The following is a 16052-nucleotide window of genomic DNA, read 5'->3' as shown; positions in this document are numbered from 1 at the left end:
TTTCATACTGAGAAATGCAAGGCAAACCTCACACACACGCATGCACACAAATCCAAATAGATTGAATATTCACTGAGTGTGAAATTCATTGTAAAATACATAATGTAAAATACTGATATAGAATAATCTCCTAATAAAAATATATATATATATTCTTACTTATGCTCATATAGTTACAATTTCAAAAATCTCGTAAGTAAACAGTAATGCAAATATAAAATTTTTTCAAATAGAAAGCATATATTTAAAAATATTCCCATCTTAGAAACTAAGAGGGGAGATTTTTTTAAATGTCACCCTTCTAATTCCTTAGAACTGTCTTTCAGAGCCTCTGGTAAAGAAGTAAAAGGGAGACATCATTAATTTAAGACCAGAAAAAGTTGATGCACTGTACCGAAATCAAAGCACCTTCTTTTGTTGAATCAGTTAGAGATTCAGTGTAAGTACAGACCAAGGCTTTACATTTGTAAATTAGTACATCAGTCAGCTCTGTTAAAAGGGGGCATTTCACCAGCTTTGAAGCGTAAATGGATTCAAATCATTTAATACTGTAGATATAATTGTATAACACTTACCAGCAACTCTAATTCTTCTTCATCATCTTTGTGATCACCCTGGTTGTATTCTGCATTTTTCTCTTTTCTATTTTCATTAGCTAGTTTGGTGTCTTTGTCTTCTGCTTGTGAATAAACAATCTCTGGGATGTTTGTGTCTGAAGAGTTAAAAAAACCAGTTGAATCATTTCCATGAGGCTGGTTGTTATACTATTTTTAATTAACATGTGCAGTAAGGAAGAACTAATTAAACCGGGTGTTGTACCTGAAGTCCTTGAGTTATTCCATGTGCCATCATCAGACATTGCCAATATTTCTTCTTTTCTGTTAAACAAAAAGAAACTTCTTGTGTTATTCTGCAAAAAATATTGTTCTAATTCCCCTTAGACTCAAATGTGAAGACTACTAGTTAATTACACAGCATTTTAAACGCTGTTTGAAATTCTGAAAATAACAGCTACATAAAATGTAGCACTTTTTGAGTGACCTGATATTAAGGCTTGGTCATAAGAAAGAATTGGGCAAGAAAATGAGAATGTGTTGAGCTTCAGATTACATTGCAAATCTGATGGGTTTTCCCAGGCCTTTTCTGAGAAAGCAGCACAAAGGTGATTAGATGGGTCAGTGACAGGAGAGCATAATTTTGGGGTCAGGCAAGGGTCTGGAAGGATATATGTGTTTGAGAGGCCAGGGCTCTCTCTTGCTTGTATTTTTCAAATATTTGTATGTTTACAGAGATGGCTGGAAAAAGGCATCTTTGTTATCTGAAATAAATCAAAAGATTCTCCCTGCATGTGTACAGTATAAATCCTGTTGCTAAACTATGCCTGGCCAGCAGGAACAAATTCTGCTTCCTTCAGCTAGTGCAATTTTTTCTGTTGCTTTGCTGCCTGTGAAAACAAAGGCCAGGTTCATCACAAAAAACACCTACAGAGAGATGCTGAGTGCCTGCAGTCCTCATCAATATCAGTTGATATCAATCGAACTGCCAAGTCCTAGCAGTTGGAATTGTCTGCTTATAGGGATCTAACCTTTAGTGGAAAAAGAAAAAAATTGTTAAAAGAATGTCACTTATGTAAAATGTAAATTATTATATCACTCCTAATGACTCCTCTATGAGGAGCAATTTTTTTTTTCTGTAGTTCTTAATTTATGTGATTTTCAACCAGCCGTCCACCTCTGTTACTGAAAATTACTTTCTAATTTTCAAATATTAATCTTTTCTCCTTCTATTTTCTCCTAGTGTCTTTCATTTGAATTGATATAACATTAACTCTGCCACCTAAATGCTTAATTCAGAAGGAGGATGCTAAATTTATACTCTATTAAAAGAACGTAGACATGTACTGTCACCAACTTTTTAAAAACCAGTCTTTATAGGGTTTGCCAGACTAAAGCAGACAGAAACTCTTGCCAGTCTAGCATCTGATCTCTGACACTGGTCACTATCAGATACTTCAGGGGAAGGTGTGGAGCTGTTGTAGGAAAATACTTGGAGTAATTTGCACTGCCCTCTTAAATTGCCTTTTGGCCATTTTTTGCTAGAAGCTGTCCTTGAAGCACGAGATTTAATGCTCTTTCAGTGATTCTTTTTCACCATTAATTGCAATAATGGTAAATACTCCTGCAATGTGTAGGAATGTCATGTCACTCTTGAATTCTGGTATGTGCACAACCTCCATGTATTTTTCACTCCTCCACTCACACTGAGTTGCATGTTCCCCTGCCTGCAGTTGTTATAATCTGCATTTCATTCTGAAAAAGGTGGCAGATTCACCTTTTTTCGGTAGATCTGTGGTGGTTTTAAGGTAAATTATTAGCGGTTATTATTTATACATAGGGGTTTGGGGAGAGTGGCTGCTTTTTGTTTGTTGTTGGGGTTTTTTTACAGTTCAAAGGCTTGGCTTAGTGTTACGTCTAGTTCCCAGTTTTCTTCTCCTCTTTTGCATCTTTTTCACTCACCTGCTCCCATAAATCTAGGCACTGTGTAGGCTGGGGTTTAACCGTGATACAGATGCATCAAAACATTTAGATGTTATTAGGGTGTCTGCAAAAGCCCCAGATTAGGAGCCGAGACATGTAAAACTCATGAACAGAATCATCACACCAAAACAATGATCCCAAAACCACATGGCCCAGCAGGAAACCATCCACTGCTTCCCAGTGGTGAAAAAAAGAGCATCCTAAAGTGTCTATGTTTCTTTGAAAGGAGCTGACTACCTACAGTGTTGAACCATATGGATGCCACAACTCTTGGAAAGCAGGGATGGAACCATTTGCTGCTAGATGGGACTCTCGTCTCCTTCTTAAAGGAACAAGAGTTTGACAGGTTTTTCATTCAAGAGGCATTCCCAGAAGAAGGGGAGTTGTTAATGCCTATATCTAGCCTAATCTACTGCTAGCTAGAGTTCACAGCGCCTGTATTTGTATTCTGTAGCATCCAAGTAGCAGTGCCACTTTCAGCTTCTATCACACCCTCATGTGATAAATCACATCATTCATGCAAAAAATACCCAGATTACCAGAACAGAGAACATCTGGGGAAAAACTGGAGGGCAGATTTGCCTGCTCCAAATGGAGTTGGATGTGCAAGCAGGATCCTTACTCTTTAGCTTTGTTTTCATACCTTGGAGAAAGGAGAAACTGAAATCTGCCCCATTTCCTGTGTTTCCTATGCAGTGAATATTTTTTGTTTCGATTAAGAAATTTTCAGTGTAAAAATATTCACACAGGGTTTGAATAAGGATGCAAAGGATGAGTACCTATTTTATAAACCTTTAAATGTACAGGAAAAAAGATGCTTCAAAATGGATAATTATGGGTGTGTGCCAGGATAGTGTTACCTTATCTAGCCTTATTGTTCTAACATCTGTGTTCAGACAGTCCTGTATATAATCCCTATTATCAGTGGTGAGTAATTATCACTTCTAAAAGGAGATTCATTCCCTATAACATGGGAATCTTGAGTAAGGTGGAGTGACATATCTTGCAGAGATGCTTCTTTACCTCTGAAAGAGACTGACTAAAAGGAACCTACATCTTTGGAAATTATCTAAAGCAGCATGATTCTCACCTTGTAACTTTAAATTCAGACTGGAATGTAGTTATGGATTTTTAGTGGTTGGGACTGTAACACTCAATGTATGTGTGATCTGAGCCCCTCAGTTTTACTTTTGCTGTGATTAGAGCTGAATTTTTCCTTAACTTTTGTTCTAGTAGCATATGGAGCCCTGGCCCACAAGTTTCTTTTCACAACAGCAATACAGGTAAAAAATGGCAATGATAACACAGCCTCACAGCTACACTGCAGGGCTTGTAGCATAATTTCTTGCCTATTACACTTAATTTTATAATTAATTTATAAATTTATAAATTAATAATAATTAATTTTATAAAGATTTCTGGTTTATAGCCCATTATTTGTGCACACCTGTCCTGCAAATACCTGAGTATGGGGAACGTCAATGTAACATTTATTTTACTTAATTTAATTTTAGATGAGAAATATCTGTCCTCATATAATTATTCTCAGGGGAAATTTAAAATTGGCTTAAATTGAGGATATTGATACTGCAGTGTTTGAGGATCACAAGGAGCATAAAACAATAGTAATTTAAATCACCACTTCAATTTAAGAAATTATATTTTGAGGCTGTGGGTGTGTATAACTACTGAACAATCTGAAACTTATTTCTATATCCTAAGGACTGAAATACTTCCCTAAAGCAAATAAAAATTAGCCCCTTCATCAAACAGAGGCAATTAGAAGGTGTTTCTCTAGTTCATAAGTTTTTTCTCTATATTTTCTCTATATTCCTCTGAAAATGTCCTTGCACAGTATCAGAATTCCATGAGCATATTTTTAAATTAGAATATTAAGCGTTTGTTTCAGAAATTAATTATTGCACTTTGTTGTGAGGCATGGTCTAAATACCCTATATGATGAGAGACACAACATTTGTATTCTGTTAAAAGCCTTTACTGTTATTTTTAAGTAACCCAGGTATTCTGACAATGATGCAAGCTAGAAAAAAATCCTTTATGTCAGATTACACAATTCCATTCCAGCATAAGTAGCTGTAAACCTGCAGAAGCTCTGTTGTTTTTTCTCATTCAGCTGAATGGGACACAGCTTCATAAAGCACACCAGGAACTTATGAATTTAAAAACCCCAAAACCTATGCTCATATGATTAATTCTTGATGAAATTATCATTCACTTGTATTGAGTTAAAAAAATAAGTCAGGACTGAAAACAGGTTATCATTGTAATTTTGCATTAGAAAGAACAAATATGAAATTCAGGGGTTAATTAGTAGGAACCAGAGGACTGAAATTGTGATTGACATTATGTGAAGGAGTTCAGAAGTCCCAAAGTTATGTGGAATTTGCATGCCAGAGAGGAAATGTTAAACTTGATGGAAATGTTAAACTGGAGCTAAAGATGTGAAGAGTAGACAGAAAATGTCTAAGTGAGAAGAAAAAAATCAGTCAATAAACAATTTTTATTTGACTTCATGAAGGGTTGGAATAAACTCACATATGTCAAGGCTTTTGAACCAACCCTTTTAAGTTAAATAAGAATTTTTTTTTAGAAGTGAGGCTTCATCAAAATTTGAGATAATCTATATATAACACCACAAACAAAAGACTTCTCATAAACTCTTCTACCACAGGGCTAGTGGTGGGGCAGATTCTTATAGGAAGATAAATCTTGCAGGACATAACTGATGTGAACAGCAATTTAGAAAATTATATTATTTCATCCAGAAATAATATAGCAGAATGCTATATTAATATAATATAATATAATATAATATAATATAATATAATATAATATAATATAATATAATATAATATAATATAATATAATATAATATAATATAATATAATATAATATAATAAATATAATATAATATAATATAATATAATATAATATAATATAATACTAGCAGAACTTGTTTAAATATCCTCCAATTAAGAGAAGCATATAATCTCTGACCCAAATATGAGAGACCAAACAGAGACAAACACATATTGGTTTAAAACCTTTGCTATTCAGATCTAGTCAAGTGGCCCTATACTGTAACAATATCAGAAGAGTAGAAAAAGTAGAAGCTATATTTAGGAAAAGGAAGAGAAATAGTGTCAAGGCAACTACAGGCCCAAGTGTCTTCAAAAAGTTTTCACAATAGACTTAAAAATGAGAGAAGAAATAAAGATAAATGGAAAATGCCGTAAAAATGCCAGACTCACCTGATAATATCTGTCTTTGATAAGATTACTATATTTCCCTTGTCTAAAAATCAGTTATCTGGACTTCATTAAAGCATTTGTTGTGCAGCCACATGGGAAATTTATTAATTAAACGAGAGAAGAGGGAGATGAGCATCAGAGCTGGGCGGTGGGAGAGGGGCTCGGTGCCAAGCAGGGTCCCAGGAGCTGGGCTGTGGAGCTAGCAGGCGTCGCTGGGGAATCGGAGAGGACAAGCCATGTAATCAGACTTACTCAGTCATGTTATTACAGACCAAAGCACAAGAAGTCAAAGTTAAATTAAATCTGTGGCAGAGAGGAAGTTGGGAGACATCACCAACACAGAGGAGGATTGAAAGAAATCGGTGGCCTGGAGGATCAGAATAATAGATAAGGGATGAAATTCAAAATTATAAAGTGCCAGGTTATACATTTAGGGACTAGAAAGAATTTCTGCCACAAAACTAGGCCTCAGAAGTTGGAAGAAACAGGTGAACAAGAAAAATCAGAGGAGTTTTTTTGCCAGAAACCATTTCCAAGCCACTGGTGTGAGATGAAACAGACACTGTGATATAAAGGCAAACCAAGTTCAGCAGTAATGTCTCAGGGAAGGTAGTCCCAGCTATGAAAGATTTCCACGAAATGTTCATGTTGTGGCACCAGGCACCAACAAGAGCTCCTCTAGAATGTTTGTCTATAATGTCCAAGAAAGACTGATTCAACCTGAAAGATGTTCAGAAGAGAACTAGAGGAAGACTGGCAGAATGAAAATTCTACATTAACCAAGGAGACAGATTGAGTAGTTCTATTTTCAGCACAACAAAGTGTGAAAGGAGGAATAAACTGCCTCTATTGATATAGCAAAGGGCTAAATATTCAAAAGACAAAAAAGGCAGCAAGACTGTTAATGCATTAATATAAAGAGATCACAAAAGTATTTGTTGTGAAAACTTAAAAGATCTGCAAGCACTAGGAACGTTTATCCTGTAGTTTATCGGTGCAAGTATCAGACACAAGAAATTGAGAAGGTCTCACTGTGGAAACAGGAATATATTTTTGTGAATGAGATTATGCAACACATTTCCCAAGGGAATGAGACTTTCATGATCCCACAGTCACAATCCCAGCCCTATTTCAAACGCTCCTGTGCAGCTGTATGCCCTGAGAGTTACGCCTGCAGGAGTTTTCACTATGGAACAGCAGATGCTTTGGTCTTGCCTGAAATAGGTTTGGGACAATAGATAGGAGTAACAAATTTCTTCATAGTGGGTGGGACTTATCATAGCTTGTCATGATTTTAATTCACACACCAACATTTGGCTAAAGTTGTGTCTGTATATTTATATAATTCTTGGTACTTTGTTCTGTGCTATATCCACTTATGCTGGATCTTACTAAGTCATAAGATATTTATTTCTAAAAATGTGAAAAAAGGCTAAAATTGCTGGATTACAGAGTATAAAGAGATGGAATTGTACCTGAAAAACTCTGAAATTAATGCATCCTGATCAATTTTATACTATATTTAAAAGAAAATGTGGGATAATACTATTTAGTCTGAAATTCAGAGAGGTATGAGGTTATTAAAGCATTCAAAGTATGTATTTCTGTATTAAATGTAAATGTATTAAATATTTAGTTAAAATATGTAAAAGGGAAAAAAGTTTTTAACATTATTTTATTTAAAAATAGTCTTAGGTTTTGTGGATTCTTTCATGCTTCTGATTTTTACTGTAGATTCAAAACAAATCAAAATTCTACCTTGAAGGTAGAATAGAACGTATTGAAATTGAAGCTGAGGTGAAGCTAAAATGTCCTCATGAAAAGAGCTAGCAAGACTGAAGTTGCTAACCAAACCATAGTTATATTTTAATTTCAGGACAGATTTCTAAGTCTAAGAGTAACCTCATATAGCAGCAGCCTTCAATATAACTAGTGCTTTTGGATCGAGTGCCAAAAATAGCCAGCCTTGCAGCAGAATGATGCCACTGGGATGTAAACAACATGTGAGATCCCTAAAATGAGGTAGTTACATGTGTCAGCAGTGTTTTACTGAGAAGCAGAAGAGCAAAAAGTAAATTAGTGCAGTTAAGTACTCATGTTTGAGCTGTCACTGGAGCAAACAGGCAATTCTGCACAGAACTGTAACCCCACGGAGCTGAGAAAGGGAATATGGGGAGGGAAAGGCAGGCAGCTTAGTTTGGTTATTTTTGTATCATTAGCAGCAGATGTAATTTCAGAAGGAAGTAAAGAAGGAAATAACTGCATTTAAACAAGCAACAGCATAAATTATTTTAAAATGTTTATGTAAACATCAAAAGTAAAAAGCCTGCAAAATTTCTCAAAGACCTGGGAGAGAAACTAGAGAAAGGGTTTTCCACATGCAATTCTAAGATTCAGTAGTATTGTATGCAGTATCATTCAAAATTCATAAACATGAAACAAGAATGAGTTTCTCGGGAAAAAAGAATTTTGGAAAGGAATAAGAAAGGTTTTGTACATGTAAAGTTCTAAGCAGAGCTCTAATGTTCTATTCAATTGCTTGTAAGGCTCAGAAGAATAAGAATTCAAGATATTTTTTTTACTAATACAACCCCCGTAACATTTGGCTTGCTTTAAAATATTGCTGTATTTGTATTGGTCCTAAAATGCCAGTTGAACAGGTGACAAAATATTTCCGAAACCAATTCACACTGAGGGGAAAATGCAAGAAGGAAAAAAAACCCAACCCCTTGATACTAAAAAAAAGATTAAAAAAATAAAATAAAATAAAAAAAGCAAGTCAAAGCATAAGCTTCATTCTGGTTCCGGAGCCACCAAGGATCCTGATGTGGACCTTCAAAGTGTAGACTTCATTTTGTGATGGTGTCTCCATAGTTAATTTTATTCTGTCTCACTGACTGGATATATGAACTAACTAATGAGCAAAGACAAACCCATTCCATGCCTCCATATTGCTGAGTTCAAAACTCACTACAGGGACAAGTCTCCCTACTGATTTAAACTGATATCTGTATTCTTAGCATTTGAAGCAATAGTTTAAGAGTAAAACCATTTCACAATTTATTATCACATGCAGTTCTTAGTCTCAAGCCCTGGTGCTGCCAGGGAATTCACAGGTGAGCTCAGGAAGAGGAGGTACAGCCCTGGCTCAAACCCACCTCTGTGCCTCCTGGGGCCTTGCCTCGCTGTGCTGCAGCACCACCAGGCTCCATAATGTGGTCTGGAGATGACAAGGAGGCTGAGAATTACCTGCCTATGCACTGGCATAAGAGGGAAAATATACTTCTTCTCTGGAAAATTTCTAACATGGAAGAGTGCCTGCTTGGGGTGTGTCCAATGGCCTCACCACTGATCACCTCCTGTTCCAGGACTCTTGAAAACTGGGTGGCCACAAAACATCTGCAGCAGAGACGCATGCAGTGAGACACGTTTATGTTCCACCACCTGGGTGCTATGGACAGAAGCCATAAAGTGCCTGTTGAGCTTCCCAGGCCCAGTCCCCAGCAGTGCCTGGCAGTGCCACTGGACCAAACCAGCTGGTGGGCACTAGGATCTGTCCTCCTCCAGAGTTCCACTTGTAAGCTGTATCTGCTCCCTGTGTCTGTAAGGAAAGAAAGAACCTTAAAAAAGCTAAGGAGCAGAATCATTGTTATTGCCAGACCTAGTGCTTCTTATTTGTTTACCTGCACATTTAGTCTAAATCAAGGCAGAATATTATTTTTATGAACAGTATGCTCTCATTTGGAATTGACACTAATGAATGCAAGGCCCTTTCCCCCTCTTGTTTGTACCATCAAATTAATTAGCTCTATTGTGACATCAGTATTTTTCTCAAGTAGTTCAGGGCTTGAGCGTTTTCCTTTCTTTTTCTAAAGGGCATCTTCAGTGCCCTTTATCTACCATAAGAATCATGCATCACTTGTATTTTTCACAACTAATGCTGTTTATTATAAAAAACTGATTGTGATGTGAAGATTGTTATACTGTGTGGCAAATTGCCCAAACAATTACTGTAAATGCATGAGCCATAAACTGTACTGCCAAGGACACTGGTAGGTTAGCTCCTATAAAAGAAACAATTAGAGTCTGAGGTGAAAATAATAGAGATGAGATGACAGTTATTGAAAAGGCAGAACATCCAGTTTAATGTTGTAAATATAGGTTTGTAGATTACACTGATGGTTTTAAAGTGTTCATGACTTATTGAATGGAATAGAATATTCCATACTTTAGAATGGGGCCATAATTATTATTTCCTTTTAATTGTGATGTCTGATGCATTTGTGAGCAGTTGTTGAGAACATCTTCACATTATACTGATTCTATTTCTAAATTATCATCCTGCTTCAAGGGTTGGAGGGTTTTTTTATTATTTTACTTTCTTCGCATTTTGTTGTTCAGGGTCTGTTCTGAACAAAGTATTTTCTCTTGAGGAACGTGGAGTGCTTAGAGGGTTACAGCAATAATTATTTCAGTTTCAGCCTACACACTTCACTGCTTTAAATCATCATTAGAAGTTTCATCCCTCAGCAACTCCTGCTGAGACAGTCTTAAACTCCAAGAAACAATTAGATAAGAATAGCTAATCTTTATAGCAACTTGTATATAAAGGTATTGACAAGAATTTGCCAGAAATTAAGGAAATATGTTTTTTTCTTAGAAATCATCTAAATACAGAAAAAGGTTATTGCTATGATTGCTAAAGAATTTAAATAATTCAAGCCAGATTTGGAGTGTATGAAGATTAGGGTGCGTACAAAAAAGATGTGCACCCTACAGGTGGATGTTTTGCAACAAACTGTGGTGTATATAAAGAAAATGCAAGAAAATTGACATTACTGCTTGAGAATATTAAATAGTCCTCTGTTTTGTTGTTTTTTTTTTTTAAGGCAAGACATAGGTATAAAAGAAAATGAAAATAAAATTCTAGTATTAGACCCTAGGGAGAGCACTAAACAACAGGACACAGAATTATGGCTGTCCAAGAAGGCAGCGATATTGGGCACATAAAATTGGAACAGGGAAGGGTCTTCCCAGGGTTTAGAGGAGAGAATAAAGTGAGCAGAGCAAAAGTAGCAACCAGCAAAGGGCAGTCAGTGTGAGGCAGCCTGTGTAAGTTCTAAACTACCAAACCCATTAGTCAGGGAAAGCTGGAAAAAGCTCTAAATTGGCTCTGAAAGCAAGATGCAAGGAAATTAAGTACTTGTCTAAAACACTTTTCAGGGAAATGCTCTAGGTCATTTTTCAGGCTTTTACATACTGTTAAAAAAGGATGATCTTAAAATGAGGTGGGGCTGTCAGAGCTGTGCTGCAATTTGATGGAGCTGCCCTGAAGTTCAGGGAGGTGTTGGGGAGCAGAGATGGAGAGGTGGCAGAGCTGTGGGCCTGGGCAGTGGCAGCATCCTCAGGCTGAAAGAACTGCCTCTTTCCAAAACTCGAGGCAGAGTCCTGGGAACTAGACCTCAAGAACAGCAGAAGCCAACAGCCGCACTAATTAGAGACAGACCAAGCCTGCTCAGAGCAGTGTGAGCACAGTGTGGAGAATTGCTCAACAACAAAATAGAGGACAGCTGAAGCTCATCCAGCACCATTCCTCGATTCTGGGCTCCTAATGCACACTCCTAATTTTGACTTCTCAGGTGGCTTTACCTGAAATATGTCCAATTCCCACCTGAAAACATTTGGGCTTCAAATGATCCTTCCTTGTGGAGATGCCATGTTATACATGTCTGAACCATGTGTGGTGGTATCATGGCTTTCTGTTTATACCATTACTTTCTTTCAGGAGGTATTTTAAAAAACAGAAGCACAACAGAAAAAGAATTTAATGTAAACAATGCAGGAAATCATAATTTAAAATTATATTAGATTCAAAACTGATTGAGACCACAAAAGAAAAGATTCAGAAGCAAAAGCTGCAGACAAAATCAACATCTTTAAATGAAGAGCTGTGTGAACACTAAGCAGAAATAACTAGATAATAAATACCTAGATAATATATATTAGATAATATATATACACTAGATAACATATATACTAGATAATAAATAAATAACTAAATAAAAAGAATATTTTAAAATATTGCCATTATGACTGATCCTTTTAAAATGAATCTGTATGAAAAATAGTCGCCCCGATTATGAATCTAGGCAAGATTGATTTTCTTCTATGACCTTCAACTACCTCAGCGCTGTTAGAGACGGCTCAACCTAGTTCTTAGTAAATAGGTGTCACCCAACAAATGGGACTGACACTAATTAGCTTCCTTGTTGATAGTCAGGAAGCAGAGGACAGGGGCAGGAGACGGCGTGGTGCCCTCATTATTGGAGCAGGAGGTGAGGGCATTTGCGGATGCGTTTTGGAAACTACCCTGGGAATAGAAGACTTCACTTCCAGAAGAGTTGGTCAAGCAAACTTCACAAGCATCTTGAGTGAAAATAGAGCCACAAAGAACCTCTACTTAAATGTCTGAAATTTGAGGAAGACGATATTAACCTGTGGTATTTCTCCACCTTGAGGAAATATCCCTTAGTTTTTGTCTTCTCACATAAGAAAAGGGGCTGTTACCAGAAAAGGAGAGAAAGTGAGCCCAAAAAAGGACAATAAAGGACTGTAGAACAGAAGTTTGGAAAGTGAAAGTGAAGTTGAAAAAGATGCTCAGAATAAGCAGTATATGGTATTATGATTAATAGTATCAAGGGGGACGATTGATCAAGAGAGCAGCTGTAAGGGAATTTAAGCATTTTTTCTGCGAAGATAATTCCCAGTAGGATTCAGACAATGTTTGTAATAAATCTATTTTTATTAAGATTATTGGATTGGTGTTATCCAGGGGATTATATTTTTCCAATTACTAATATTTTCATTTTTCAGTCTTATTTTATGATTGAAGCAGGGACATGGGTGGCACAGAACAAAATGCATTGGCCTGACTTGGGATGAGAATAATCATTGCCTCAAAGCAAACAAAGTCCCAAGAAATTAGTCTTTATTTTCTAGCTCATTAAAAGAGACCTTGAGTTTTAATAGCAAAACATTCATACATTTTTATTTTTTTAAAAATATAGATGTATATGTGTCCATTTGAAGATTTTAGTGCCATCCAGTTTGAACCAGGAACCCAATACCAATTTGGTGCCAGGCTCAGACCTTTAATATAGCACTGTCTATCCCCAAGTCTCATGATTATGAGTATGAAGATTCCATTAGAACCCATTGCATAATAAGTCAGTTATACCTTAAATTAAGCTATAGCAATTATAAGCAGGAGCACTGCCACTTTTTTCAGATCCTTTCACAGTTCTGTCATGATTGTTGTACCTTATAGTGATATCCATGTAGCAATGTTGAAGCAGTACCTGTTCAAAAGTATAATACAGCTGTTTTATATGTGGTTTGGTCAGAAAATTCATTGCTTCCTTTCACAGAATGGGCTATTTCATAAACAGAGAACCTCCTTCAAAAATATTCTCCAGGTCAGTGTTAGAAAGTCTACTGAGAGGTCCATTGTGAATTAGTAATACAGGACTTTTCTATTTGTATATCTATCTCCAGGGCCAACTGTTGAAAAAGAGGAAAAGGAGAGTGAGCAGTCAAGTTTTATGAGCACTAGGCTTGGCTTAATGTCAGAGAATATGCTTCATAGGTCACTATTTCGTCTGGAAGAGGCATGATCAAATATCAAAATGGTTCTGTAGAAAGGAGCTGGGGGTGGCGTCCCTTTGCTCCTCTCTTGTTTCTTTTCCTCACTGCTTTAAAATATTGAAGCAGAGAAACTTTCAAGTTGTGCCTATTTTGGATAAATCTGAGAGGAGAAAAACATTAACCTATGTTGCCTCTGGTCTTTTTCTGAATCTCACATGGGGAAAATAGAGGTCTCTTGGCATGTCAGAAGAGAGTATTTTCCGAGAGGCTGCCTGCAGTGTGCCGAGGCACGTATACAAGAACGTGGTAAGTGCCTTAGATAGAATGTAGAGAGATAGATGGCAGTCAGGTGAGACTAAGACACAGATATCACTCCTGGGGAGGAGAACAGAAAGGGTGACCACAAAAAAAACAACCTTACAGAGTTGTTCCTAAGAGAGGTCAACTATGATCTAAATCTTGGAAAGCAATTGTAAATTCAATAAGTATGTCAATAGGATGAAAATCACAGGCATTATCATGACAAGAGACTTTTATAACCTTTTTTTTCTTTTCATTTTTCACATACTTACTACCCCACAGAAGGAAGGCAGCTGTGTGATTGGTATCAATACATAGAAATATCAAGACATAGAAAAAACCTAGGAGACACTGGCTCAGATTTACTAGGATAGCTGCAGAGACTGACAGACTCCCCAGCCCTCTACCATAACATGAAGTGTTTCAGCCTAGCATATCTTATAATTATCACTCAGCATCTATAAATGTTATTGCAGAGACAACTGTGCATCAAAACAAAATGTAAATGTCAGTCCACTTGGTGCACCTAAGTTCAAGGTAAGAAAAACATACTAGCTTTGCCTAGTTCACATCCAATTGTGTAGCCCAGTGCCCTTCAGGACTACATTTAGTAACCAGCAGTAATAATTCTTCATGTTTAGTGTTAGAGTATCAGCTGATTTCACGAATCAGGAGAGTGAAAGATACGCAGAAAACCAAGCCCCCTATTATGCTTTGGCATGTCAACTAATACTTGTGTGTGTCACTGAAGGTCTAGGGATCAAATAGCCACTTCTAACATTCTCCCACGGTGTTTAAAAGGTCTTACCCTCTCCTTTGCCCTAAGGCAGAGATTTCATTTAACTTTCAAAGTATTTGTTTGGACCATTTTTTCCACCGTTTGTAGATGAGAAGATAATCCACATTTTATATTAAAAATACCATGGGCAATTGTTTCTCTAGACCTACGCTATAGTGTTAATTTCATTGCTACAATTTGCTTCATTTTCAGAGTTACAGTGCTGGGACTGGATCACAGCTTAAAGTTCATAATCAGAATAAACAGCTCAAATGACACTGGTAGTCATTGCAATGATTAAACATGACTCCAGTGCTCTCAGCTAATGTTGCACTAACTTTAAACTTCTTTTCAAGACTAACATTTAGCAAAGTCAAGGTGAATGTAATGGAACAATTTTTTTTTTTCCAACTGAACATTTATGAACTGTAGTACCTGAATGGTGGACAGGAGAGACTACTGAAATGGTCACTTACAGCCTGGTTCAATTTGCAGAAATAGATATCTTCCTAAACAAAAGAATCATTGAACATACAGGAGTTCATTTAGCAATGTACTTCTATTTTTCCAAAGGTCCTTAACCAGCAATCTGAAAGAGCATCTGGTCCTGTAAATATTAACATTCAAAGACAGTTTTACACCTGAAGAATTCTACAAAGTTCAGTGAGACTCCTGACATTTATTAAATTATTTATTGTGCCTATTGCAGGATAAAGCCAGTTGCTGAATTAAAAAGTTCTACAAGTCAGTCCTAATAGTGTTACAGTATTGGCATATTTAAATAAACTGGTGAAACTGTAGTAACTGGAAAAAAAAAAATTTTACAAGTGTAAAGCCAAGCAATGCATATATAATACAAGTACTTATCATGGCTGAGAAATGACATCCAGATTACAGAGCATTGGTTTTATATGATTTCATGCAAGCAACTGAAAAAGCTTTGTAGCAACCAATATTTCAGCACAATAGAACATAAATTTCTGTTCTGTAGCATTGGTGAGAGCAGTTTCTAAAGCATATCATGGAAATGAATAAGAACCCACTGATAAGAAATAAATTCCAGTGCAAGTACTAGGCTAGGATTGCCAGTACAGCAACATGTTATTTTCATGGGTTATTCCCATGAAAATTTAAGAATCTTCTTTCAATATTTCTAGTCCAATAAATGGATGGCAGATGGGTGGCACAGTTTAAAACCACCAAAAGTAAAAATGTGACAGGTTTTCAGCTTTGAGATGCTCTCCAACTAGGAGACCACAAGTACAAGAAGAATGTGTCTATTTGTCTGTGCATGCCCTTCTCACCCACATCTTCCACCTCTCTCTTTAACACTTCTCAGATAGCATTCATAGACTTAAGCCATTAACCTAAATATCTATCTTTAGGGCCTTTAATAAGTTTCATATTTCAAATAGTATGCATGCCCAGATTTTGAAATATTATGATTAAACAGAGAGAAAAAAAAAATTGAGCATAGTTTCTGGCCAAGTAGGATTGTTCTCTGGAGAATATTTTTCAAGT

At 36.5% G+C, this 16052-nt stretch overlaps 1 protein-coding gene across 1 annotated transcript in view; it reads right to left on the bottom strand.

The window, feature by feature from the left end:
- PPP1R3A (protein phosphatase 1 regulatory subunit 3A) overlaps positions 1-16052 on the bottom strand; it is a 34238-nt gene that overhangs the window by 11838 nt on the left and 6348 nt on the right. The window contains exons 2-3 of the mRNA XM_023930324.2: positions 820-878; positions 576-712 (exon numbers count right to left, since the gene is read on the bottom strand). Coding sequence (XP_023786092.2) covers positions 576-712; positions 820-878 — 196 coding nt within the window. The remainder of the gene's footprint in view (positions 1-575; positions 713-819; positions 879-16052) is intronic.

Source organism: Cyanistes caeruleus, chromosome 4 (assembly GCF_971803275.1).
Source record: "Cyanistes caeruleus chromosome 4, bCyaCae1.hap1.1, whole genome shotgun sequence".
Taxonomy (NCBI): domain Eukaryota; kingdom Metazoa; phylum Chordata; class Aves; order Passeriformes; family Paridae; genus Cyanistes; species Cyanistes caeruleus.
This window is presented reverse-complemented; position numbering and strand designations above follow the sequence as displayed.